We start from the raw sequence: 27,089 nt of genomic DNA, 5'->3' as shown, positions 1-27,089 counted from the left end.
ACAATGTGCGACTGTGTGTATGCTGTGTACACATAGTTGCTCCCTAAATGTGCATGTGAAACAAGTCAAATGTGTATATGTGTAGGACTGTAACCAAAGGTGTGTTTCACCTGCTTGTGAGTGCCAGGCTTCCTCTTTATGGTGTTGGTGTCAGTGTCTATCTCAAACACCATGCGAGGCTGGTACTCGCTCTAACAGTGAACCAGCCGGAGAAGGGAGATAGAGAGAGAGACAGAAAATAAACATACAGAAAGAGGGGAATCAGAAGAGAAAGAAGTGGAGGAGGAGAAGAGGAGTTAAGCCAGGACAGGTGTAAGCTACAATGAACCAGGAAAAAGTGACCTATTTGTTGTGCCCTACGGGCGTTGGTAAAGTGTAGTGCACTATATAGGAAATAAGGTGCCGTTTGGGACACAACCCTTGTCTCTGGAACAGGTTAGTGAAAAAGTCAGAAAGCAAGGGGACAGGCAAGGATTCCAACAGCCAGCTGAAATCCAGAACCAAGCAGCAGGTCATAACTAAACTAACAGCGTTTTCACACGACCGTGCTGACCCAAACCATACCATGCTGGTGAAGATATTTCCATTTTCCTTCCATGCACCCGATTAGGTATCTGATGCCAGCCCCCTTTTAAAAGGACATTATACAAAAAAATATGTGTATTTTGTTCATTAGTCTACAGTTGACAGTCACAAATTGTGCATGTCAACAGTTTAAACATTTCAAGACGAAGGACTGTCATGAAAGTGCTCTAACTACTTGAAGTTTTTGTTGTAAAATAAACATTTTAAGTGAGCCGAGGGGCATGGTTAGCTCGACAAGTCACGCCAAACCAGGCTGTAAATAAGCCATGTGTAACAAAAGCAGGCTGATTCTTGGATTACACCGTACTGTGCTCAGAGAAAAGTGAGCCAGAGGGGTAGAGTTTGGGTCGGAGGAACGTTACTGTGAAAAAGTTATAATACCCAGGGTTGTGTTCATTAGGGCACTTGACAGAAAATGAAAATGTGAGTTTTATCCTAGTCCCACATGGAAGTTCAATCCGCTTTCTTCCATTTGGTGCGTAACGAACACAACCCAGTTAATGATGTCAAACGCCACTTGTTTTACAGTGGCAGTGAATTGCGGAACGCATCGCTCACTGACCAACAGATTGTTAGATGCAATCAATAAAACAGATTTCCACACAGGCATATGACGAAACACAGGTAACTGCCAAAATAAAGGAAACTCCAAATTAAAGCGTCTTAGTAGGGCGTTGGGGCACCACGAGCTGCCAGAACAGCTTCGATGCAACTTGGCATAGATTCTACAAGTGTCTACAACTCTATTGGAGGGATGAGTCAGCATTTTTCTATGAGAAATTCCATCATTTGGTGTTGGAAAAAGCTGTCTTAGGTGCCGCTACAGAATCTCCCATAAGTGATCAATTGGGTTGAGATCTGGTGACTGAGATAAACACCCTTTAAACTCTGTATGCTCCTTTGAGACCCCTCTTTCAAAGTCATCAAGATCTCATCTAACCATGGTAGTCAAAATAATGGGCAACTGGGCATGTCTATACATGACCCTAAGCATGATGGGATGTTAATTGCTTAATTAACTCAGGAACCACATGTGTGTGGAGGCACCTCATTTACTCACGTTTCCTTTTTTTGGGCAGTTACCTGAAAGTCCATAGATTCATTCTCGTGTGAATGTGTTTAGCTATATAACCAAACAGTATACAAGAGTGTTAGAGATGGAGGGGGAGGACTATGAAAGGTTATTGGGTGTTGACAGGTGGGTAGAGAGAGGGTGGTTAGAGAGCAGGTGAGACACAGGTTGTGTTCCCATTTCCTACTGTTTTCCTAACGTGGGCACTTGTTTACTCCGCCACAAGGGTTTAGAAGCACAAAGATGAATTTTTGTTAAAAAATATATATATAAAAAAATTCCCCCAGAACAGGTTTAGATTGGTGTAAGCATGCCATGGGCTCCCATATTTCTTTCCCCAGTTGCTCCCTTTTAAAACAGTGTTATTCAAAGTCGGGGTCGAGAGCCCTTGTGTGGCCGACCGGGAACTGCAGATGGGGTCGCCAAGTATTATTTCTAAATTAACATGACAGATTATTGTATGGAATGATACGTTTTTGAAAAAGATACCTCGAAAAATACATGTATTTATTGGTTTCTTTTCATTTTGATAAGAGATGAAAATGCAATGAATTTATGGTCATTTGTTGATGTAAAAATCTAAATTGACCACTGTTCTAAAATTAGTGGAGAGAGTGAAGTAGTGCACACTTGTTGGCTTAGGGAAGAAGAGAACGGGAGCACAGCAACGGGGCCTTACCATGAAGAGGGCCGAGTCGTCCGTGTGGGTGGAACGCCTGGAGGGGTACGCGTTCTGGCAGGGAGGAGTGGAAGAGGGGGAATGAGGACAAGAACACACAGGGAAGACAGGAGGTGAGGATGGAGAGGGGGTGAGGGGGAGATCGCTAGGATATATAGCCAGGGCTATAGACTAACACTTTCCCCTGGTGGCACAAACATTTTTAGTTGGTGGCACCAGCACATGATGTGGTGGCACCCCCCCCAAAAGAATTGTGCAGCGTCCCACAACAGAATACATTTGAGTCAGCATCTTAAGTCATTCTAAAATAATTTACAATGCTTTATTAATTAGTATCAGACTACAGAGATGGCATTCAGTAAATAAGTTACTACATCTAACATGTCCAAGCAGGAATGTATGATAAAAAAATACGGTGATATACAACCCTAAACCAGTGATGGTCAGGAATTTTGGGTTGACAATTAAGCTACTTTTGTTATATTTTACTGTCACTATAGGGCTCCAGAATTCAGATGTTTTTTTTGTCTTGATGTGCTCTAATATTATTGGGTTATAGTATATGCATTGGTTGAAGCTCAATGTTACATTCAAATTTACATACCATCATATCTAAACCAATATGACACCAATGTCGATGAAAATTAGCTAATTAACTTGTTGGCGGTACACAACACACTCCACGCCTCTGGTCGTGATTTGTCCGGCCGTTGGCGTGAACCACTATACCGGGTTTTTGACCGTTAGCATTAGGGTCGTCAGACAATTTTTTCAAAAACATAGCTCAAATTCTAGACGTTGGATTCATACGAGTCCACAGCGTCCATAAAATGAGCATCAGACTTGCCACCTTTCGGATTGAATAAGTTTGTAGGTGCAACCGTTAATGAAACGTATAAGGTATCCAGTGGCGGCCCGTCATTCAGGGCATGTGGGGCTGATTTGCTTGTTTTTTTGGCATTAATACCTGCCACATCAGTTTTCAAACAATTTAAAATAAAAAATAAAAACAAACATTCATTGAGTTCATAAAGCCCCATACAAACTTGGTCTCATTTTTGTTTTCTTGAGTAAGGCAGCTCCAAAATGCAGGTGTTTCAGCCTAGCTCAGGGCTTTCTGTGGTGGTGGGGCGGGCCAGCAGAAAATACAGAGCGTTGCGTAGACTCAGTTTTCTACCACTCATGGGACAGTACAAGTCTAAAGTTAGAGCTAGAAAATGTATATTAGAAGTGTCCATCCAAGGAGGCTCAAGGTCATTGGCCACAGAAATTACGTCATATCACGTTATTTGTACAGTAGCTTTGATTGGACTGATCATGTCAACATCTTACTTTCAAAGTCTTAGCTAACAGTCATCATCATAAATCAAGTCGACAATCTAGTGGCAAATCCTTTTTAATCCTTGTCATATGAAGAGAAATAATGAATAACAAAAACGTATCGGTACTCAACGACTATTGGACATTAATATTACACAACACGTTGAAAATCGCAAATTTAACAATGAGTGGTTTGGAAGGAATCAGCAGAGCAATCAGTAACATTAGCCTGCTATTCAATGGAGTGGCTGTGTGCGTCTTCCCCAACCCCCCCCCCCTCTTAATTTCGCCTAACGTTACTGTTCTGACTAAGCGGTGCAGAGTAGCCTATAACCTGTTTTAGGGAGGTGTCATAATCTAATATTGTAAGAGGTTTCATTATGTGCTGATATCCCCCCTTTCTGCGTTCGGTCACTTAACATTTCAAATGTGCTGAACACAGTTATATTGACTACGTCCGTCGTCGCTCACTCATTAACCTTCACAGGATTGGTGGGTCCCCCTCTGCACGGTTGAGCTAATGTAGGGTACTGCGATTAGCATGAGGTTGTAAGTAACAAGAAAATTCCAGGACATAGACATATCTGATATGGGCAGTATTTTGATGTTTGGATGAAAAACATACCCAATTGAAACGGCCTATTTCTCAGGCCCAGAAACTAGAATATGCATATAATTGTCAGATTAGGATAGAAAACACTCAAGTTTCCAAAAATGTCAAAATATTGTCTGTGAGTATAGCAGAACTGATATTGCAGGCGAAAACCTGAGGAAAATCCAATAAGGAAGTGCTATTTTTCCTGAAAGCTCTCTGTTCCATTGCATGCCTTCCCTCTATTTAAAGGGATAGCAACCATATTCCTTTTCCTATGGCTTCCTCAAGGTGTGAACAGTCTTCAGACATAGTTTCAGGCTTTTATTCTGAAAAATGAGCGAGAACGACACATCACATCGTGGATGGCTAGGAGCCAGCAGAGTTTTGCATGAGCAACAGCTTGGAGCAGACATTTTCTCTCTCTCTCCTATTGAAAAAGCTATGGTCCAGTTGAAATATTATTGATTATTTATTGTAAAAACAACCTGAGGATTGATTATAAAAAACGTATGACATGTTTCTACGAACTTTACGGATACTATTTGGAATTTTCGTCTGTCCTGTTGTGACCGCAAGAGCCTGTGGATTACTCAACAAAATGTGCCAACCAAATTGAGGTATTTTGGATATAAAAATAATCTTTATGGAACAAAAGGAACATTTATTGTGTTACTGGGTGTCTCGTGAGTGCAAACATCCGAAGATCATCAAAGGTAAGCGATTTAATTTATTGCTTTTCGGACTTTTGTGACCAATCTACTTGGCTGCTAGCTGTTTGTAATATTTTGTCTACTGAGAGAGATGTCCTTACATAAACGCTTGGTATGCTTTCACCGAAAAGCTTTATTGAAATCTGACACGCCAGGTGGATTACCAACAAGCTAAGCTGTGTTTTGCTATATTGCACTTGTGATTTCATGAAATTAAATATTTTTAGTCATCTAATTTGAATTTGGCCCGCTGCAATTCAGCGGATGTTGATGAAAATGATCCCGGTAACGGGATGGGTGCGTCAAGAAGTTAATCTAACGCCACTGTCCAATTTACAGTAGCTATTACAGTGAAATAATACCATTCTATTGTTTGAGGAGAGTGCACAGTTATGAACGTGAAAAGTTATTAATAAACCAATTAGGCACAATTGGGCAGTCTTGATACAACATTTTGAACAGAAATGCAATGGTTGATTGGATCAGTCTAAAACTGCACATACACTGATGCCATCTAGTGGCCAAAATCTAAATTGCGCCAGGGCTGGAATAATACATTGTGGCCCTTCTCTTTGTATCATCTTTTACCAGATCTAATGTGTTATATTTGGGGCGTAGGTAGCCTAGTGGTTAGCGCATTGGACTAGTAACCGGAAGGTTGCAAGATTGAATCCCAGAGCTGACAAGGTAAAAATCTGTTGTTCTGCCCCTGAACAAGGCAGTTAACCCACTGTTCCTAGACCTTCAATGTAAATAACAATGTGTTCTTAACTGACTTGCCTAGTTAAATAAAGGTTCAGTAAAAAAAAATATTATCCTACAGTCATTTCACATTTCCACAAACTTCAAATTGTCTCCTTTCAAATAATATCAAGAACATGCATGTCCTTGCTTCACGCCTGAGTGACATTTGGGTAAGTCATTTTAAGTGAAAATTGAAGAAGAAAAAGGGTCCGATCCTTCAGAGGTTAACTCTACTGGATCTGTGTCCACGTAAAATCATGCACATGTCTTTTCATTCTCAATTGCTTTCATTCGGTAGGCCATTGCAAAACAATTCAGTGGGTCATGTGTAGAAAAGGTGACAGTTGTCCCTAACAATGTCATTGTATTATCCTCAATTTCTCAACTGTAGGCTAGCTAACGACTAACGTCAGATGGATATACAGAAATTCTTCAAGAGAGGCAGTGCCAGCACCTCTGCCGAAGGCCAATCCGGTGAGAAATTAAGATTTGACCAGTTCACACAAATTAAGACTAAGATTAATCACCTATTAAGCCTCGAGTTATTGTAAATATGAGTTTAATAACAATACATGGAAAAACACAGCAGACACGAATGAGGGAAAGAAGCTGGAGGCTGACAGGGCTGAGGGAGCATGTCTGATGAAGGTTAGTGAGAAAAAATGTTTAAGCTTTCAGTTAAATGTGTACAGCATGTCTTACTTTTGTTAGGCATAAATAAATTATGTTCATGATAACTTAAAGGGTCTTGCAGAAAGAGAGAATTCTCTGCAAGGCGGAGATCAACATGCGAGCTGTATAAGTGAGAGAGAGCAAGCATGCCCAGAGAGGGAGGGACAACAAACAGATCCAGAGAGAGAGGAACAACAAACAGATCCAGAGAGAGAGAGACAACAAACAGATCCAGAGAGAGAGGAACAACAAACAGATCCAGAGAGAGAGGGACAACAAACAGATCCAGAGAGAGAGGAACAACAAACAGATCCAGAGAGAGAGGAACAACAAACAGATCCAGAGAGAGAGAGACAACAAACAGATCCAGAGAGAGAGGAACAACAAACAGATCCAGAGAGAGAGGGACAACAAACAGATCCAGAGAGAGAGGGACAACAAACAGATCCAGAGAGAGAGGGACAACAAGCAGATCCAGACAGGGAGGGAGGGACAACAAACAGATCCAGACAGGGAGGGAGGGACAACAAGCAGATCCAGACAGGGAGGGAGGAACAACAAACAGATCCAGACAGGGAGGGAGGGACAACAAACAGATCCAGACAGGGAGGGAGGAACAACAAACAGATCCAGACAGGGAGGGAGGGACAACAAAACGATCCAGACAGGGAGGGAGGGACAACAAACAGATCCAGACAGGGAGGGAGGGACAACAAAACGATCCAGACAGGGAGGGAGGGGCAACAAAAAGATCCAGACAGGGAGGGAGGGACAACTCCTTCCAGAAATGAGAACGATTTAGGGGATAAAGATACTGGGCCTAGACAAGTGAAGCTGAATAGCTACCCACACTAAGGTTTTGGTACACAGAAAAGGGCATTTCAGCACTGCTGGTTTGAGAAATACAATTGGGTAGAGTACTCTGTTCAAAAAACGCAGCTTTCTACTTTCCATGTAGAGTTCGTGGAAAAGTCAGTAATGGCAAAAATTGGAAAAAGCTTTGTTTATCTTCGGGTAAACATGAAATGGCACAAACACAGAGACAGTGTTGTGGCATGGCAAAGCTACCAGGCAACTAGCAGTCATGGTGCTAGTGATAGTGATATTGCAGAGAGAAGGGAGTATCTGAGGAGAATTGTTGCGGTCACCTCAATGTTAGGAAGACAGGGACTCTCTTTCCGTGCCAATGATGAATCTAGTGAAAGCACAAATAGAGGGAACTTTCTTGAATGTATGGAGCTTTTGAAGGAGTTTAACCCTTTCCTGCAAAGGTACAATACTCCATCAAACGCGACATCTCTCTCTCCAGAATCTCAGAATGACATGATCGAATGCTGTGCTCAAGAGATTACGGACGCCATGGTCTCTGCGATGTCAAAGTCTGGAATGTATGCCATTATGGCGGATGAGGACAGGGATGGGCAGTCTGAACAGTTGGCTCTGTGTGTCCGGTATGTAACAGAGGGAACAGTTAAGGAGTGTTTACTAGCACTAGCAGAAATCAAGTCATTTGATGCCCAACCGATAGCAAATGAGTTGCAATAGCAACTCCAAATGAGAGGGGTATAGCAGGCCTAAAGTGCGTTGCAAAGACCTATGGATTTTGAGCAACAATTAACAAAAGGGTTTAACTTAAATATTTCTAGTGGTATAATATGACCTTGCATGTCTCTCTCTCAAAATAACATCCAAAAAGTATTTTGGCTAGAATATTCAGCCATTTTTGTGCCTTTTGTTGTTGTTTGATGGATGAGGACAGAGTGGACTTTTATTCTATCCAAATAAAGAAATTAAGTAAGTCATATTAGATCAGTGTCAAACACAAACTGAGACCGGTATACCTTTAGCCAACCTTGTCCAAAAATAACCTTATTTTGATCGATTTTACACCCGTTGTTTATCTAAAAATACATGATGAAAACACATTTTGGAGACTTTAAAACAAATCCTGGGGGAGTATGCCCAGACCCCCCTAAAATAAGCTTAGCCCCCCTATCCATGAATATCTAGTGATGTCCCTGGTTGTAAGTAACATCCAACTTTCCAGGACATAGACATGTTTTTTGGGGGGCAGAAAGCTTAAATTATTGTTCATCTGCACTGTCCAATTTACAGTAGCTATCACAGTGAAAAAATACCATTCTGTTGTTTGAGGAGTGCGCACAACAACAGAACTTTTATCATGGCAACTGGTTTGATACGTTGACCTCTGAAGGAATATAATGTACTTGCATTCAGTAATCTTGCTCCGATTTGTCATCCTGAGGGTCCCAGAGATAAAATTGAGCATAGTTCTGTTTTGTCAAAATCAATTTTTATATTCAAATGTAAGCACTGGGTTGTGAAGTTTGTACCCCTGCTGTTTGTGTTAAGTTAGCTATTGTTCATTTTGTTACCTGTCCGGTCATGTCAAAAATGCCGTTGCTGCCTCATTAGTATGCCTCAGGTACACTCCAATAAATATTTGGCACTGAATTGCAAATTGTTGGATGTATTGGTGTACAACGTTTATAAAACGAAAATGTGAGTCTTTAGAAAATATTAACATGTACATTTTGTACAATTCATTTTTTGTTCATGTAGAGTTTGCTCAAAACGTGATGAGGAGAGGCAAATATGCTTGTGTGTGGGAGTCCAGATGGCAGCATTAAAGTTTGCCTTGCATTTGTATCCATTCTATGCAGTCATTAAAAGACAACCGGCAGAATTGTGTCCTTCCCTTCCAACTACACCTCACCAGAACACAACGCAGAAAGGTTGCGGTCCAGAACCGGCTACAAACATACATGATACCCCATAAAGACAAAACAAAAACCGTTTCGAAATGTTTGCAAATTTATAATAAATACAAAGAATATTACATTCACGTAAGTATTCAGACCCTTTACTCAGTACTTTGTTGAAGCACCTTTGGCAGCGATTAAAGCCTCGAGTCTCCTTGGGTATGATGCTACAAGCTTGGCACACCTGTATTTGGGGAGTTTCTCGCATTCTTAGCTGCAAAGCTATTTTCAGGTCTCTCCAGAGATGTTCGATTGGGTTCAAGTCCGGGCTCTGGCTGAGCCACTCAATGACATTCACAGACTTGTGCAAAAACCACTCCTGCGTTGTCTTGGCTGTCTGCTTAGGATCATTGTCCTGTTGGAAGGTGAACCTTTGCCCTAGTCTGAGGTCCTGTGTGCTCTGGAGTAGGTTTTCATCATGGGTCTGTCTCTGTACTTTGCTCCGTTCATCTTTCCCCTTGATCCTGACTGGTCTCCCAGTCCCTGCCGCTGAAAAACATACCCACAGCATGATGCTGCCACCAACATGCTTCACCGTAGGGATGGTGCCAGGTTTCCTCTAGACGTGACGCTTGGCATTCAGACCAAAGAGTTCAATCTTGGTTTCATCAGACCAGAGAATGTTGTTTCTCATGATCTGAGAGTCTTTAGGTGTGTTTGGTATACTCCAAGCAGGCTGTCACGTGCCTTTTACTGATGAGTGGCCATTACCATAAAGGCCTGATTGGTGGAGTGCTGCAGAGATGGTTGTCCTTCTGGGAGGTTCTCCAATCTCCCCAGAGGAACTCTAGAGCTCTGTCAGAGTGAACATCGGGTCCTTGGTCACCTCCCTGACAAAGGCCCTTCTCCCCCGATTGCTCAGTATGGCCAACTCTAGGAAGAGTCTTGATTGTTCCAAACTTATTCCATTTAAGAATGACTGAGGCCACAGTGTTCTTGGGAACCTTCAATGCTGCAGATATTTTTTGTATCCTTTTTTGGTATCCTTGTGCCTCGACACAATCCTGTCTCGGAGAACTATGGACAATTCCTTCATCCTCATGGCTTGGTTTTTGCTCTGACATGCACTGTCAACTGTGGGACCTTATATTGACAGGTGTGTGCCTTTCCAAATCAATTGAATTTACCACAGGTGGATTCCAATTCAGTTATAGAAACATCTCCAGGATGATCAATGGAAACAGGATGCACCGGAGCTCAATTTCTAATCTTATAGCAAAGTGTTTGAATACTTATGTAATTAAGGTAAATGTTTACATTTTTTTATACATTTGCAAACATTTTTAAAAACACGTTTTCGCTTTGTCATTAAGGGGTAGTGTGTGTAGATTGATCAAATGAAAACATTTCCTCATCAATTTTAGAATAAGGCTGTAACGTTAAAAAAAAGTGGGGAAAAAATGGAAGGGGTCTGAATACTTTCCAAATGCACTGTATGTATTTAACGATATACAGCAAAAGGAAACTTTTAAATGCCAGAAAAGCAAAATATTAGATTTTTGCCAAACACCTCATAAGTACTTGTAAAATGTAGGTCGCCGCCATGCTCACTGTCAGAGTAGATCTGTTGCAAAGAAGCAGCCTGACATGACATGGGTATCGGTGGTGGACCAGGACAACAACCTTGTAATGTTAATCACAGGCTATTCAGCATGCTCAGTGAAGAGCAAGACCTTTTGGAGGTGGCCATGCTATGCCTGAAGGATGGACAGGTCGAAGGTTTGGAGCGCCCTATAGACAGCAGGTACCGTAACGTTACTACGCATTATTTACATTTTAGAAGAGCTAGTTAGCTAGTAAGGAAGTAGCTAGCTAAATTACAGATTATCCCACATTGGCACTGCACTGTTTGATCATTTTGATGTGTATCGATTGGGTGAACGTGGAGATGTTATAAACGTCAATGAATATCAAGGAAAACTACTCAGAGGCAGTGTGTTTGTTTGCTAGGAAAGCTAGCCAGCTAAATTACTACGTGAAGTCTGGTGAATTGTGTCGCCCACAAGTTGACAAGATAGTTGTTTGCTGGTTACTGTAATGACAGGAGCGTTTGTGAAACATTTTATAGATTGTGACACAATCCACTTTCAATGTCTGTTATTTGTAGGCTACCTTGAATCCATTCCATCTATAATTAGCTATTTTCTTATTACCATACTTCTGATTACTTTTACAATCATAAGCATTCTATTGTAAGGACATCAGGAATTTCTTACAATAAGGGCACACTTTTATTTTATTTAACTAGGCAACTTAATAATCAATATGCATGTTTCAGTCATTACAGATTGACTTGCTATTAGCAAGATGTCACTTGGGAAAGAGGGACAGAGTGCCTACACATGCCTGTCTGGTCAATACAATCCGGTCACAATTCCCCTCTGAGGATTACTACGGATTTGAATATGCTTTTTATGACGGAAAGATTTGACCTGCTCTTACAACCTACTTTACATGTTGTTTATCCTTCATCTATTTCATGCAGTCCACTGTAGTAAATGACGTAATGAATAACAAAATGGCTGTTACATATGAATTTCTCCATGCTACTTTAAATGTCTTTCTTTTAATTTACTCCACCACCAAATTGTTCCCTACAGAATATTTACAGGAAAGTCTGCCGTTCTCGAGCTGTTCTCTTTTATTCACCCTGCTGTGTGCACAAGCAAGTTTAGTTACTTATGCTTGCAGGCCAATGTGGCAACAGACAGGGACAGTGGTGTCTACTACTGCGAGCGTCTTGCCAATAGTGTGAGATTGCGGCCCACCCCGAGCATCCCATTGGTTTCTGCAGTCGGGATTTCCCCCGATTGTCTACGTCAAAAGGGAAATACAAGTATTATCTGAGTTTTTCGGGGGCGAAGGACAGTCTCCTAGCTAGCTAACGGCAATGTCGCCTGTGCCTCCTCTTCTGTGGGGTTTATCAGCAGTTGGCATCCAACGTGATGGTAGTGCATTCCCGCCACCTACTGTACTGGAGCGCTCCCGCCTGTGTCCCCGAGTCCCAGCTTAAAAATGGACCAATAGAAGTATGAGAGATTCCTTCAGATTTAATGAAACCTTGATTTAACTAGGCGGAACTAATTATTATTTACAATGACGGCCTACACCGGCCAAACCCGGACGACGCTGGGCCAATTGTGGGCCGCCCTATGGGACCCCCAATCACGGCCGGTTGTGATACAGCCTGGATTCGAACCAGGGTGTCTGTAGTACTGAGATGCAGTGCCTTCGACCGCTGCACTACTCGGGAGCCTTAAAGATGCAGGAATGCCCATACGCAGGAACGCCCCGAATTATGGACTGCAATTGCACCGTTCTCCATCTTGCTACTATGGAGGGAATGGTGTAGACTTGAGACCAACTCAAGGAATACGTCATTGCCCTCTTCCGTCAGATGCATTCCACTCCTTCATCCCAGGGTGGGGTGGCGGATTGTGTTCCCTGCTGATTGACTGAGCGCCAGGCCACCTCCATACACCTCTGGTCCCACTGGGACATCCAGCTTCTCCGCTGTGCGATATCAGACCACCGTTGTCCAGGGAAACATTCAAATGACCATCTGTAAATCTCTGCATGTGTCGCACCAGTGCCGTCCCCTTGGCGTATCCCAAGTCGTTTCCACCGAGGTGGATGACCAGGATGTCAGGGGGAGAAGTAGCACAGGCCCTCTGCTGGCGCAGAACACTGAGCAGTTTGTGTCATTGCTCTCCGAGCCACCTAATGTGACAGTCAATAATGAAAGTAAATAAATAATGTTGATTATTTCTGTATTTTCCAGGAGCTCTCTCGATTGGCTTGTTAAAAGAGTTTACTCCATATTGGCTTCAATGGGTTTCTGTTTTTTCATCTCCCTCTAGAAAATAAGCTGTTAATATGAAATAATTACTAATAACTACATTACTTTGGTTGCCATTTGTCTCTGTGTAATTTTACTTTATTTGTATTGGTGTCATGCTGGACAATCACCTAAAGTGTAAAAAAAACATGGAAATTAAAAACTGTTTGAAGTGAGACGTAGGCATTGGTCTGAAGCCAAAAAATGATTAATATGAGCAACACAATGCCTTCCCCACCCCATGCTCTACCACAGGTTTCTAGCACACAGTTTTGACCTACTACAGTAGCTATGTTAGTCTACTGTACTTCAAACAATGTGCATGCAGGTTGCTTAGGATTCAAACCCAATTCATACTCTGAGAAAAGGTGCTCCCACAATAATGTCATCTGTACCGCATTCAGACCCTCCTCTCTTTAATGTGGACAACTAGTTGCTCCCCGTATATGCATATTGCAATGTAATACAATCACAAGAGGCCCACAAGGGGGTAGAACGAGCCCACAAGGGGGTAGAGCGAGTGCCCCAACGAAACAGGCTGTACCAGCAGCAGGGCAGACATGATGAGGGTAATGCACTTTATTGTTTAACAAATTCATGGTTTTATCCTCCTATAAAATATGACGTTTTGATTGAGGATGTTCAGGTTGAATGTGCGACCACTAAAAAACGTAACTCGCAAGGCGAGGTTAAAGGGTCGCAAGATGTGACTAAATGGTTGCAGTCTAGAGCTCTGCCTATTTTAAAGTAGGCACAAAAAAAGACGCCTTACTGTTATTGTTAAACGACAATACATTGCTGGGGTCGTAGATGTTTTGTCTTTACCCTCAAGAATCAGTGATGGTATAACTGAAGGGGAGGGAGTGTGAAGGAAGGCACTAGACCACAATAGGAGCAAAAGAGAGGGGTGTGTGTGTGTGGGGTGTGTGTGTGTGGGGTGAGGTGGAGGATTAATGGAGGACAATTGAAAGGGGGATGACATAGAATTCATGGGGGGAATGAACACCGGACATGACTGCTGAAGAAAATGCGTGGTCATGTTAACAGAGAGCCCTTGTGAAATTGTATTAAAACTTGTGCTTTTTGTTGTTTTTCTAGAACCTTTCATGCCAACACATACATTAACTCAGCATGGCGAGACCTTTAGAGTGAGAGAAAACAGAGGAAAGAGGTGAGAGAGAGCGAGAGCGAGTTAGAGAGCGCAGTGTGTGGACTCACCTCGTTCTCTGTGGGACTCAGCTTGGTAGGACTTTGAGACACTTTGTGCTGTGGAGACCGAGAGACCAGTCTCAGTCATACACAATGCTCTCCAACAGGTCTACTTAGAAAAAGCGCTAGAGAATGTCATTCATTTGAGGCCATTCATATTTATCTTTTACTTTAACATTTTTAAACATAAGGCTACTGCAGACATACACAGCATCAGTGTAAACTCCAATAACATTCCACCAACTCCCCCACTAAATCCACCACTAACAGAGATACAAGAGCAAGACATAAATCAACAATAAAACTGAATAGTAGTCGGAGGAACCTTGACGTAGGTCATGACGGCGTCCCGCTGCACTGAGCGTGGCTTCTGCCTCTCCTCCTCGTACCGCAGGGCGGCCAACTGGGCCATCCTCCGCACGCGCTCCACGCTCGGACCTGCACCAACCCCAGCCCCTGACCCTCTCTGAACACAAAGAGGGAGGGGGGGAGAGAGGAAGGGGAAGGAAACACAGCGAGAGGAGAGAAACCAAGAGAGAGGAGAAAGATGAAGAATGGAAGATAGGGGGAAACAGAGGGAGAGGAGGCGGAACGAGGAAGAGAAAAGCGGAGTTGAAAAGAGGCGGTATCAACATTTAGACTCAATACATCAAGATTAAAAACATGGTAGTAATTACGTAGTAATAAACAGTATTGGAAGCTGTACCCAGCATTTAGACATATTCGGGTTACCTGATTATGAGAGGTAGAAGAGGTTGGATCATGGACAGTCCTGAGGGAGGGGGGTGGGTGGGAGACAGAGGGAGGAAGGGAGGGGGTTAGATGTGTGATCTAACTAAATACAGATTAGATTAGGGATCTATATTTAGACTGGAGACTGTATGGTCTGTTGAGCACAGTCATTTGGTAAGTTAATTTGTTTTGTTAAAAACCAAACAGAGACACGACAGTAACACAGGCTGAGAATCTGCAATAGAGATTGGCTCATGTGTTTGTGTGAGAGTGTTATACGTCACATACAACACTGCTATAGGTCAAGTTACAAGAAATTCGGGTGTGTGTACACACACGTCTTCCTACCTGTTCTGCAGAGAATTGTGTCGCCTCGGGTCGTCTGTCCTTGAGTCTCTGGAGGAGTTGGACTTGACTGGAGAGCTCTACAAAGAGACAGTCATCAATACACCAGCCACGATCTCGCTGTAACTCCACACACCACCAACGCGCACACACAGACGGAGTGTGTTCAGTTTGGTTCAATGTTTACTATGTTGTGTGAAGACTTGCCCTGATTGACACGTTTCCCTAAAACGATGCGCACCATTCTTCAACAGCCTTTTGGAGGTACGTTTGCTCCTGTTTGGAGAGTGTGGCCTGATCAATACAAATTGCAAAACTCATGCAGCACACCATACACTACCGCTTCCTGGTCACCATAATCAGGTTCTTCAACTGGTCATTCAGAACAGTAGTTTCGTTTGAATTATTATTATTATTTTTTTTTTCTTCTCCCTCATGATGTATAATTGTGATCTTGTCTCATCGCTACAAATCCAACGGGCTTGGGAAAGGAGAAGGTCGAGTCATAAGTACTCCGAAACATGACCCACCAAGCCTCGCTTCTTAACACCGCTCGCTTAACCCATAATCCAGCTGCATCAATCTGTTGGAGGAAACACTGTTCAACTGACGGCCGAAGTCAGCTTGCAGGCACCTGACTCGCCACAAGGAGACGCTAGAACGCGATGGGCCAAGTAAAGCCCACCAACAAACCCTCCCCTAACCCGGACGACACTGGGCCAATTGTGCGCCACCCTATAGGACTCCCGGTCATCGAACCTCAGGCTGTAGTGACGCCACAACACAACGATGCAGTGCCTTTGACTGGTGCGCAACTCGGGAGGCCGTTTCTGTTGAATTAAACATGGCATACTGTTCTGTCGTGATGAACAGGCCCGCAGCCTTCTACATACAGTCCTGTACTCACTGGCCAGTCTCACGCACAAGCGCACTCATGAACACACACACAGTTGGTCCAGTTGGCGGAGTATGGCGCTTGTACGGGTGAGTGATTCCCACTGGGGTCACCCATACAAACATGTCCCATTGGATGAAAGACTCTGATGAATGGCATATATTCTATTTTATATCACACACACACACTCACCTCTCCAGTGATGCGGCGCTCGATGTATGCCATGAACTGGGAACTGAGGCTGATGGTTTCTGCTACTTCTCCTCTCCTACCCTGCTCTTCCTCCTCTCCTGCACAACTGTCTATAAAGTCTATCTGCTCCAGGTCTCCCTCTACTACAGACAGACACAACAGAAAGATAGATTACCACCAGTTCAAAGTAAAGATGACGAAAGATGTCGAATTAACACTGAACAAAAATATGAATGCAACATGCAAAAATTTCTAAGATTTACAGTTCATAAGGAAATTGGTCAGTTGAAATCAAATTAGGCCCTATTCCATGGATTTCAGGACTGGGAATACAGATATGCATCTGTTGGTAACAGATACCTTCAAAATAAAAAGGTAAGGGTGTGGATCAGAAAACCAGTCAGTATCTGCTGTGACCACCATTTGCCTCATGCAGCGCGACATCTTTGCATAGAGTTGATCAAGCTGTTGATTGTTGATTGTGGAATGTTGTCCCACTCCTTTTCAATGATGTGCAAAGTTGCTGAATATGGAACACACTGTCGTGCACGTCTACCCAGAGGATGGAAATATGCTCAATGGGTGACGTCTGGTGAGTATGCAAGCCATGGAAGAACTGGGACATTTTCAGCTTCCAGGAATTGCGTCGAAATCCTTACGAGATGGGGCAGTGCATTATCAAGCTGAAACATAAGGTGATGTGGGCGGATGAATGGCATGACAATGGGTCTCAGGAACTCGTCACAGTATCTTTGTGCATTAAAATGACCTGATAAAATACAATTGTGTTTGTTGACCTCTTTTCCCTCCCCATACCATAACCCCACTGCCACAATGGGGCACTCTTTTCATAAAATTGACATCAGCAAACCGCTCGCCCACACAACACCATACGCTGTCTTGCCGGTACAGTTGAAACAGGGATTCATCCGTGAAGAGCACACTTCTCCAGCGTGCCAGTGGCCATCAAAGGTGATTTCCCCACTGAAGTCGGTTATGACACTGAACTGCAGTCATGTCAAGACCATGGTGAGGATGACGAGCACATAGATGAGCTTTCCTGAGACGGTTTCAGACAGTTTCTGACAAATTCTTCGCTTCTGCAAACCCACAGTTTCATCAGCTGTCCGGGTGGTTCGTCTCAGGTGAAGATGCCGGATGTGGAGGCCTTGGGCTGGCATGGTTACACGGGGACTACGGTTGTGAGGCCGGATGGATGTACTGCCAATTTCTATAAAACAACGTTGGAGAGAAATTAACATTCAATTATCTGGCAACAGCTCTGGAGGACATCCCTGCAGTCAGCATGAAAATTGCCCGCTCCCTCAAAACCTGAGACATCTGTGGCAATGTGTTGTGTGACAAACTGCACATTTTAGAGTGGCCTTTTAATGTCCCCAGCACTAGGTGCACCTGTGTAATGATGTTTAACCTTTTTGGGATAGGGAGCAGCATTTTCACTTTTGGATGAATAGTGTGCCCAGCCTCCTACTCTGTCCCAGATGCTAATATATGCATATTATTATTAGTATTGGATAGAAAACACTCTGACGTTTCTAAAACTGTTTGAATGATGTCTGTGAGTATAACATAACTCATATGGCAGGCTAAAACCTGAGAAAAATCCAACCAGGAAGTGGGACATCTGAGGTTTGTAGTTTCAACTCTTTGGCCTTCCACTAGATGTCACCATCTTTAAAAACTTGAATGAGGACTCTACTATAAAGGAGGGGCTCATGGGACCTCTTTGAGTTAGTGGTCTGGCAGAGAGCCTCGGTCTCATGATGCGCGCTCCCAACAGAGTTACTTCTCGTTCCAGTGCTTTTCTGAAGACAAAGGAATTCTCCGGTTGGAACATTATTGATATTTTATGTTAAAAACATCCTAAAGATTGATTCCATACATCGTTTGACATGTTTCTAAAGCACTGTAACGGAACTTTGAGATTTTGTCTGGATGAAGTGCCTGCGCCTCATGAAGATGGATTACTGGGCTGAACTTTCAGCTGCCCACTGCTCTGAGGCTAGGAAACATTGTCACCACCGATAAATCCGCTTAATTGAGAATTTCAATAAGCATTTCTCTACGGCTGGCCATGCTTTCCACATCGCTACCCATACCCCGGTCAACTGCCCGGCACCCTCCACAGCAACCCACCAAAGCCCCCACCATTTCTCCTTTACCCAAATCCAGATAGCCGATGTTCTGAAAGAGCTGCAAAATCTGGACCCCTACAAATCAGCCGGGCTAGACAATCTGGACCCTCTCTTTCTAAAATGATCTGCCAAAATTGTTGCACCCCCTGAGATTCCCAAAGATTGGAAAGCTGCCGCGGTCAGCCCCCTCTTCAAAGGGGGTGACACTCTAGACCCAAACTGCTACAGACCTATATCTATCCTACCCTGTCTTTCTAAGGTCTTCGAAAGCCAAGTTAAACAGATTACTGACCATTTCGAATCCCACCATACCTTCTCCGCTATGCAATCTGGTTTCAGAGCTGATCATGGGTGCACCTCAGCCACGCTCAAGGTTCTAAACAACATCATAACTGCCATCGATAAGAGACATTACTGTGCAGCCGTATTCATCGACCTGGCCAAGGCTTTCGACTCTGTCAATCACAACATTCTTATTGGCAGACTCGACAGCCTTGGTTTCTCAAATGATTGCCTCCCTTGGTTTACCAACTACTTCTTTGATAGAGTTCAGTGTGTTAAATCGGAGGGCCTGTTGTCTGGACCTCTGACAGTCTCTATGGGTGTGCCACAGGGTTCAATTCTCGGGCCGACTCTCTTTTCTGTATACATCAATGATGTTGCTCTTGCTGCTGGTGATTCTCTGATCTACCTCCACGCAGACGACACCATTCTGTATACTTCTGGCCCCTCCTTGGTCACTGTGTTAACTAACCTCCAGACGAGCTTCAATGCCATTCAACTCTCCTTCCGCGGCCTCCAACTGCTCTTAAAACGCAAGTAAAACTAAATGCATGCTTTTCAATCGATCGCTGCCCGCACCTGCTCGCCCGTCCAGCATCACTACTCTGGGCGGCTCCGACTTAGAATACGTGGACAACTACAAATACCTGGGTGTCTGGTTAGACTGTAAACTCTCCTTCCAGACTCACATTAAGCATCTCCAATCCAAAATTAAATCTAGAATCGGCTTCCTATATCGCAAAAAAGCATCCTTCACTCATGCTGCCAAACATACCCTCGTAAAACTGACCATCCTACCGATCCTCGACTTCGGTGATGTCATCTATAAAATAGCCTACAACACTCTACTCAGCAAGCTGGATGCAGTCTATCACAGTGCCATCCATTTTGTCACCAAAGCCCCATACACTACCCACCATTGCGACCTGTACGCTCTCGTTGGTTGGCCCTCGCTTCATACTCGTCGCCAAACCCACTGGCTACAGGTTATCTACAAGTCTCTGCTAGGTAAAGCCCCGCCTAATCTCAGCTCACTGGTCACCATAGCAGCACCCACTCGTAGCACGCACTCCAGCAGGTATATCTCACTGGTCACCCCAAAAGCCAATTCCTCCTTTGGTCATCTTTCCTTCCAGTTCTCTGCTGCCCATGACTGGAACGAATTGCAAAAATCTCTGAAGCTGGAGACTCACATCTCCCTCACTAGCTTTAAGCACCAGCTGTCAGAGCATTTTATAGATCACTGTACCTGTACTTAGCATATCTGTAAACAGCCCATCTATCTACCTAACTACCTCATCCCCATACTAATATATATTTATTTATTTTGATCTTTGCACCCCAGTATCTCTACCTGCACATTCATCTTCTGCCGATCTACCATTCCAGTGTTTAATTGCTATATTGCAATTACTTCGCCACCATGGCCTATTTATTTCCTTAACTTACCTCATTTACACTCACTGTATATAGACTTTTTGTTTTCTTTTGTTCTACTGTATGTTTTGTTTATTCCATGTGTAACTCTGTGTTGTTGTATGTGTCGAATTGCTACGCTTTATCTTGGCCAGGTCCCAGTTGCAAATGAGAACTTGTTCTCAACTAGCCTACCGGGTTAAATAAAGGTGAAATAAAATCAAATAAAAAACACGCTAACAACAAGTGGCTATTTGGACATAAATTATGGACTTAATTGAAAAAAAATCGGTCATTTATTGTCGACCTGGGATTCCTGGGAGTGCCTTCTGATGAAGATCATCAAAGTGAATATTTATGGTGTTGTTTCTAACTTTGTTGACTCCAAAATGGCGGATATTCCTCTGGCTGTTTTGGGTTCTGAGCTCCGTTCTCAGATTATGCTTCTTCCGTAATTTAAAAAAAATCTGACACAGCGGTTGCATTAAGGAGAAGTCTATCTTTAATTCTGTGAATAACAATGGTATCTTTTATCAATATTTATTATGAGTATTTCTGCAAAATCACTGGATGTTTTGGAATCAAAACATTACTGCACGTAAGGCGCCAATGTAAACTGAGCTTTTTGGATATAAATATGCACATTATCGAACAAAACATACATGTATTGTGTAACATGATGTCCTATGAGTGACATCTGTTGAAGATCTTCTGCTTTTTGTGACTTATCTTTGGCTGGAAAAATTGCTGTTTTTTCGACTTGGCTATGACCTATATGTGGTGCTTTCGCTGTAAAGTATTTTTGAAATCGGACATGATGGGTAGATTAACAAGATATTTTTCTTTCATTTGCTGTATTGGACTTGTTAATGTGTGAAAGTTACATATTTCAAAAAAAGCTGCTTGATATGCCACACCTGGCAGGTGGAAGGATTATCTTGGCAAAGGAGAAATGCCCACGAAAAGGGATGTAAACAAATTTGTGCACAAAATTGGAGTGAAATAAGCGTTTTGTGCGTGTGGAAAATTTCTGTGATCTTTTATTTTTGCTCATGAAACATGGCATGTTGCATTTACATTTTTGTTCAGTGTATATTTCCACAGATGTATAATATTATTAGCCTGAAATCCAGGCCCATTGTGCTACCATTCCACTCCTTGTACTCCGTGTCAAATGCCAAAAAGTCTGGCATGACAAGGAGTGGCAGGGAGAGACATGCTAAACCAACAGACTGGTTCCCAAGCTAGAAAACCATAGAATAATACTGGAGATACACTAGAGTACAGTTCACACACAGACAGGCCTTGATTCTCACATGTGCCGTTGGTAACAGGATGGGAGCCAGTTGTCCTGTGCTCCTCCCTCTCCCTCCGCTGTCTCTGTTCTTTGGTGATCTCTGCCACACGCAGTGGCAGGTCCGACAACTCATCTGTGGGCTGTAGGTACACAAGGAATGAAAGCGAAAATGGATGGGAGAGGAATAAACACATGAATGGAGAGATTAGCTTCAACATAACTGAAATATTACACTACCTTGCAATCATAGAACCTTTGTGTTTCCATTCATGATAACTGACGTGTGCACGTGTGTGGTGTCGGGCTGTGATGATTATGGAATTTTGGATAATGTATATCACCACAGTTGTCATAATTGTCATCTTTGTTAAATGTTTTGCGCTTGTAATGCAACATAATGCATCTTTGACAATTAGCGACAACACAGCTTTGGAGACACTCCTGTCTTAAAATGTAATGGTTTTGACCGCTTGGAACTCAGTCCGTCTGTCATTTGGGACGCACTAAGAACCTTCAGCGGTGTCATTACATGTAAAAACTTGATATGGAAAAGAGTTCCATGTAGTCATGTCTCTGTGGAGTAGTGTACATTTCCTGGAGTCTGTTCTAGAATTGGGGACTGTGAAGGGACCCGTTGTGGCATGTCTAGTATGCATGGGTGTCTGAGCTGTGTGCTAGTCGTTTGAAAAGACAGCTGGGTGTGGTCAACATGTCAATACCTTTAACAAAGACATGTACTGATGCAGTCAGTATCTTCTCTACTTTGAGCCAGGAGAGGTTGACATGCACATCATTGATGTTCATTTTCTGTGTACATTTAAGGGTCAGACATGTTGCTTTGTTCTGGGCCAACTGTAATTTGCTTGACCATATTTGCTTGACCACCACTTGACCATATGACTGGTCCAGGTGACAAAATTAGGGCCTGTAGGACTTTTGTTGATAGCAATGTCAAGAAAGAAAAGCAGCGCTTTATTACGGACAGACTTCTCCCCATCTTAGCTACCATTGCATCAATATGTTTTTACCATGACAGCTTGGAACCCAGGTTTACACCAAGCAGTTGTCTACTGTCATGACGTTGGCCTGGGGATATGTTTATGACAGTCATAAATACCTCTTCCCCCCCTTTTTCCTCTCTCTACCCTACTGATGTTACATTTGCAAAACCCTTGGTTAACATAGAGATTCTGGGAACATCAGAAGATGGGGGGAAATTAACTATATTCTGGTAATCCGACCAATTGAACATATGCGGTGGTACTTAATGAATATGATGTCTCAGATGACAACCGAACTGACATTCTCATCAATGATAAGATGACAAACTCTACAGTGGAAAGTCTACTCATCAGAGTTATCAGATTCACATGGAATTGTTGTTCAATTTAAACGTTTGAATATGAAATAATTTGTGATGGGATGAAATGTGATTTTAGCATCTAAAATGTAAGATAGGGCCCTGCTCAATCAGTGGCCCGCCCATGTGAAGGGACATGGGCTATAAAACTTTTCAAACATGCCCTCCTCTCCCTTCCTATATAAAGCCTTGACGACAATGTAACCTGCTGTTCCAAGGATGAGAGGACGACGGTCCGATGTCAGAATGGTTCAGAAAATAACTACAGAATGAAGCCAACATCAGCGTGAGCTTTCGTTGCAAATGGTATGAACTTTGAACTCTTATTCACTACAGAAGTGATACCTCCTAGCCGTTGTGTTAGCAACAGCAGCTGCAAACGCAGGTTAGGAAGGAACAGACAGAGTATCTTCAAAGGACAAAGGACTCGGTTGGGCAACATGGCCTTCCATCTACAACCAACCTTCCGAAGGGCAGCTCAGAGTAAATATTTATTGCATTTTCCTTTACCAAATGGGTGGTAATTTAGAATGCATCAGATAGTGTATTTACGATAGCACAGCTTCTCCCTGTGTCCCCTCTTCCCGCTCTTTCACTCAACCCCAGCCCCTTTTCTTTTGTGTAACCAGCTGTCATATGTCCCGCCCGCTAGGGACGTTTTCCTTTACGACGTAATTTGTAAACAGTTATGATTAATTATGTGTATATGTCATTCTGTGTGATTAGTTAAGTATTTAGTAAATAAATAATTAAACCCAATTTTGTATTGCTGATTCAACTTGTTAGCCAGGGTTCGTGCAGGTAACCAAGAATTTACAACTTTCAGATGAGACAGAATTAAGGTGACGATTAATATTGACTGCTATTGATGTAAAATATTACTAGGTCTTTAAGAGTTTATTCGGAAGAAAACAGCTCTATAAATATTATTTCACGGTGCCCAGACTCTCTAGTTAATTACATTTACAGTGCCTTGCGAAAGTATTCGGCCCCCTTGAACTTTGCGACCTTTTGCCACATTTCAGGCTTCAAACATAAAGATATAAAACTGTATTTTTTTTGTGAAGAATCAACAACAAGTGGGACACAATCATGAAGTGGAACGACATATATTGGATATTTCAAACTTTTTTAACAAATCAAAAACAGAAAAATTGGGCGTGCAAAATTATTCAGCCCCTTTACTTTCAGTGCAGCAAACTCTCTCCAGAAGTTCAGTGAGGATCTCTGAATGATCCAATGTTGACCTAAATGACTAATGATGATAAATACAATCCACCTGTGTGTAATCAAGTCTCCGTATAAATGCACCTGCACTGTGATAGTCTCAGAGGTCCGTTAAAAGCGCAGAGAGCATCATGAAGAACAAGGAACACACCAGGCAGGTCCGAGATACTGTTGTGAAGAAGTTTAAAGCCGGATTTGGATACAAAAAGATTTCCCAAGCTTTAAACATCCCAAGGAGCACGGTGCAAGCGATAATATTGAAATGGAAGGAGTATCAGACCACTGCAAATCTACCAAGACCTGGACGTCCCTCTAAACTTTCAGCTCATACAAGGAGAAGACTGATCAGAGATGCAGCCAAGAGGCCCATGATCACTCTGGATGAACTGCAGAGATCTACAGCTGAGGTGGGAGACTCTGTCCATAGGACAACAATCAGTCGTATATTGCACAAATCTGGCCTTTCTGGAAGAGTGGCAAGAAGAAAGCCATTTCTTAAAGATATCCATAAAAAATGTTGTTTAAAGTTTGCCACAAGCCATCTAGGAGACACACCAAACATGTGGAAGAAGGTGCTCTAGTCAGATGAAACCAAAATTGAACTTTTTGGCAACAATGCAAAACGTTATGTTTGGCGTAAAAGCAACACAGCTGAACACACCATCCCCACTGTCAAACATGGTGGTGGCAGCATCATGGTTTGGGCCTGCTTTTCTTCAGCAGGGACAGGGAAGATGGTTAAAATTGATGGGAAGATGGATGGAGCCAAATACAGGACCATTCTGGAAGAAAACCTGATGGAGTCTGCAAAAGACCTGAGACTGGGACGGAGATTTGTCTTCCAACAAGACAATGATCCAAAACATAAAGCAAAATCTACAATGGAATGGTTCAAAAATAAACATATCCAGGTGTTAGAATGGCCAAGTCAAAGTCCAGACCTGAATCCAATCGAGAATCTGTGGAAAGAACTGAAAACTGCTGTTCACAAATGCTCTCCATCCAACCTCACTGAGCTCGAGCTGTTTTGCAAGGAGGAATGGGAAAAAATGTCAGTCTCTCGATGTGCAAAACTGATAGAGACATACCCCAAGCGACTTACAGCTGTAATCGCAGCAAAAGGTGGCGCTACAAAGTATTAACTTAAGGGGGCTGAATAATTTTGCACGCCCAATTTTTCAGTTTTTGATTTGTTAAAAAAGTTTGAAATATCCAATAAATGTCATTCCACTTCATGATTGTGTCCCACTTGTTGTTGATTCTTCACAAAAAAATACAGTTTTATATCCTTATGTTTGAAGCCTGAAATGTGGCAAAAGGTCGCAAAGTTCAAGGGGGCCGAATACTTTCGCAAGGCACTGTACATGATTAGCTCAAATCAGGTAATATTAACTACGGAGAAATTATTTTATAGAATAGCATGTCATATCACTTTATCCGGCATAGCCAAAGACACGACACCATCTTGTGTGTGTGTGCCTTACCTAGTTGCCTGACCATCTTGTGTGTCTTACCTAGTTGCCTGAACATCTTGTGTGTGTGTGTGTGTGTCTTACCTAGTTGCCTGAACATCTTGTGTGTGTGTGTCTTACCCAGTTGCCTGACCATATTGTGTGTGTGTCTTACCTAGTTGCCTGACCATCTTGTGTGTGTGTCTTACCTAGTTGCCTGACCATCTTGTGTGTGTCTTACCCAGTTGCCTGACCATCTTGTGTGTGTGTGTCTTACCCAGTTGCCTGACCATCTTGTGTGTGTGTGTCTTACCCAGTTGCCTGACCATCTTGTGTGTGTGTGTGTCTTACCCAGTTGCCTGACCATCTTGTGTGTGTGTCTTACCCAGTTGCCTGACCATCTTGTGTGTATGTGTCTTACCCAGTTGCCTGGCCATCTTGTGTGTCTGTGCCTTACCTCGTTGCTTGACCATCTTGTGTGTGTGTGTGTGCTCATTCTCACCTCGTTGCCTGACCATCTCTTGTCTCCACTGTCCACGCTGTTGAAGCCAGAGTCCAGTGCGCCGTACGGCCGGTCAGGGTATAGCTCCTCCACACTAAGAGTACAGAAAATAAGATCACCTTAAGAACAGGACGTGGGTCAAAACACAACATCAAATGCTTTCAAACACTTGGGCTGCGCTTTACTTTTATTTTACTTAAGCAGGGAGTCATGCAGAGATCACGGTTTCTTTTGCAGATGAGCCCTGCTCATCTGAACACATCAATGAACAACATTACACTTAACATACCTATATACACAATATATCAACAGGAAACAAAACACTAAAAGCAAAACACAATCATTTGAAACAAAGCAATTTATTGAGTTGCAGTACAAGTGCAAAATCAAGGAAGTCCTTTGACCCAGGTACGGTTTGTGTCACTGAGGAGTGGATATGTCTGTCTGTCAGAGAATGGGGACAGCGATAGTATCTACAGTGCATTTGGAAACTTCTCAGGCCACTTGACTTTGTCCACATTTTATTACGTTACAGCCTCATTCTAAAATGGACTAAATAAAAAAAAAACATTCCTCTGTAATCTACACACAATACCCCATAATGACAATGCAAAACATAAATGTATTTATAAGTATTCAGACCCTTTGCCTGACCATCTTGTGTGTGTGTGTCTTACCCAGTTGCCTGACCATCTTGTGTGTGTGTGTCTTACCCAGTTGCCTGACCATCTTGTGTGTATGTGTCTTACCCAGTTGCCTGACCATCTTGTGTGTGTGACTAAGGTGCATCCTCTTTCCATTGATGATCCTTGAGATATTTCTAAAACTTGATTGGAGTCCACTTGAGGTAAATTCAATTGATTGGACATGATTGGATGATTGGACATGATTTGGAAAGGCACACACCTGTCTTTTTAAGGCCCCATAGTTGCATATCAGAGCAAAAACCAAGCCATAGTGTCAAAGGAATTGTCCATAGAGCTCCGAGACAGGATTGTGTCGAGGCACAGATCTGGGGAAGGGTAAT

At 42.8% G+C, this 27,089-nt stretch overlaps 1 protein-coding gene across 2 annotated transcripts in view; it reads right to left on the bottom strand.

The window, feature by feature from the left end:
* Positions 1-27,089, bottom strand: part of LOC110507330 (DISP complex protein LRCH3-like) — an 82,781-nt gene that overhangs the window by 15,643 nt on the left and 40,049 nt on the right. For both annotated transcript variants that reach the window (XM_036965677.1, XM_036965678.1), the window contains exons 7-15: positions 26,063-26,156; positions 21,542-21,662; positions 16,372-16,514; positions 15,288-15,364; positions 14,940-14,979; positions 14,533-14,673; positions 14,217-14,264; positions 2,337-2,390; positions 111-191 (exon numbers count right to left, since the gene is read on the bottom strand). In XM_036965677.1, the coding sequence (XP_036821572.1) occupies positions 111-191; positions 2,337-2,390; positions 14,217-14,264; positions 14,533-14,673; positions 14,940-14,979; positions 15,288-15,364; positions 16,372-16,514; positions 21,542-21,662; positions 26,063-26,156 (799 nt within the window). The remainder of the gene's footprint in view (positions 1-110; positions 192-2,336; positions 2,391-14,216; positions 14,265-14,532; positions 14,674-14,939; positions 14,980-15,287; positions 15,365-16,371; positions 16,515-21,541; positions 21,663-26,062; positions 26,157-27,089) is intronic.

Source organism: Oncorhynchus mykiss, chromosome 27 (assembly GCF_013265735.2).
Source record: "Oncorhynchus mykiss isolate Arlee chromosome 27, USDA_OmykA_1.1, whole genome shotgun sequence".
Classification (NCBI taxonomy): domain Eukaryota; kingdom Metazoa; phylum Chordata; class Actinopteri; order Salmoniformes; family Salmonidae; genus Oncorhynchus; species Oncorhynchus mykiss.
Note: the sequence above shows the minus strand (reverse complement) of the source record. Positions and strands in the feature narration are given on the sequence as shown.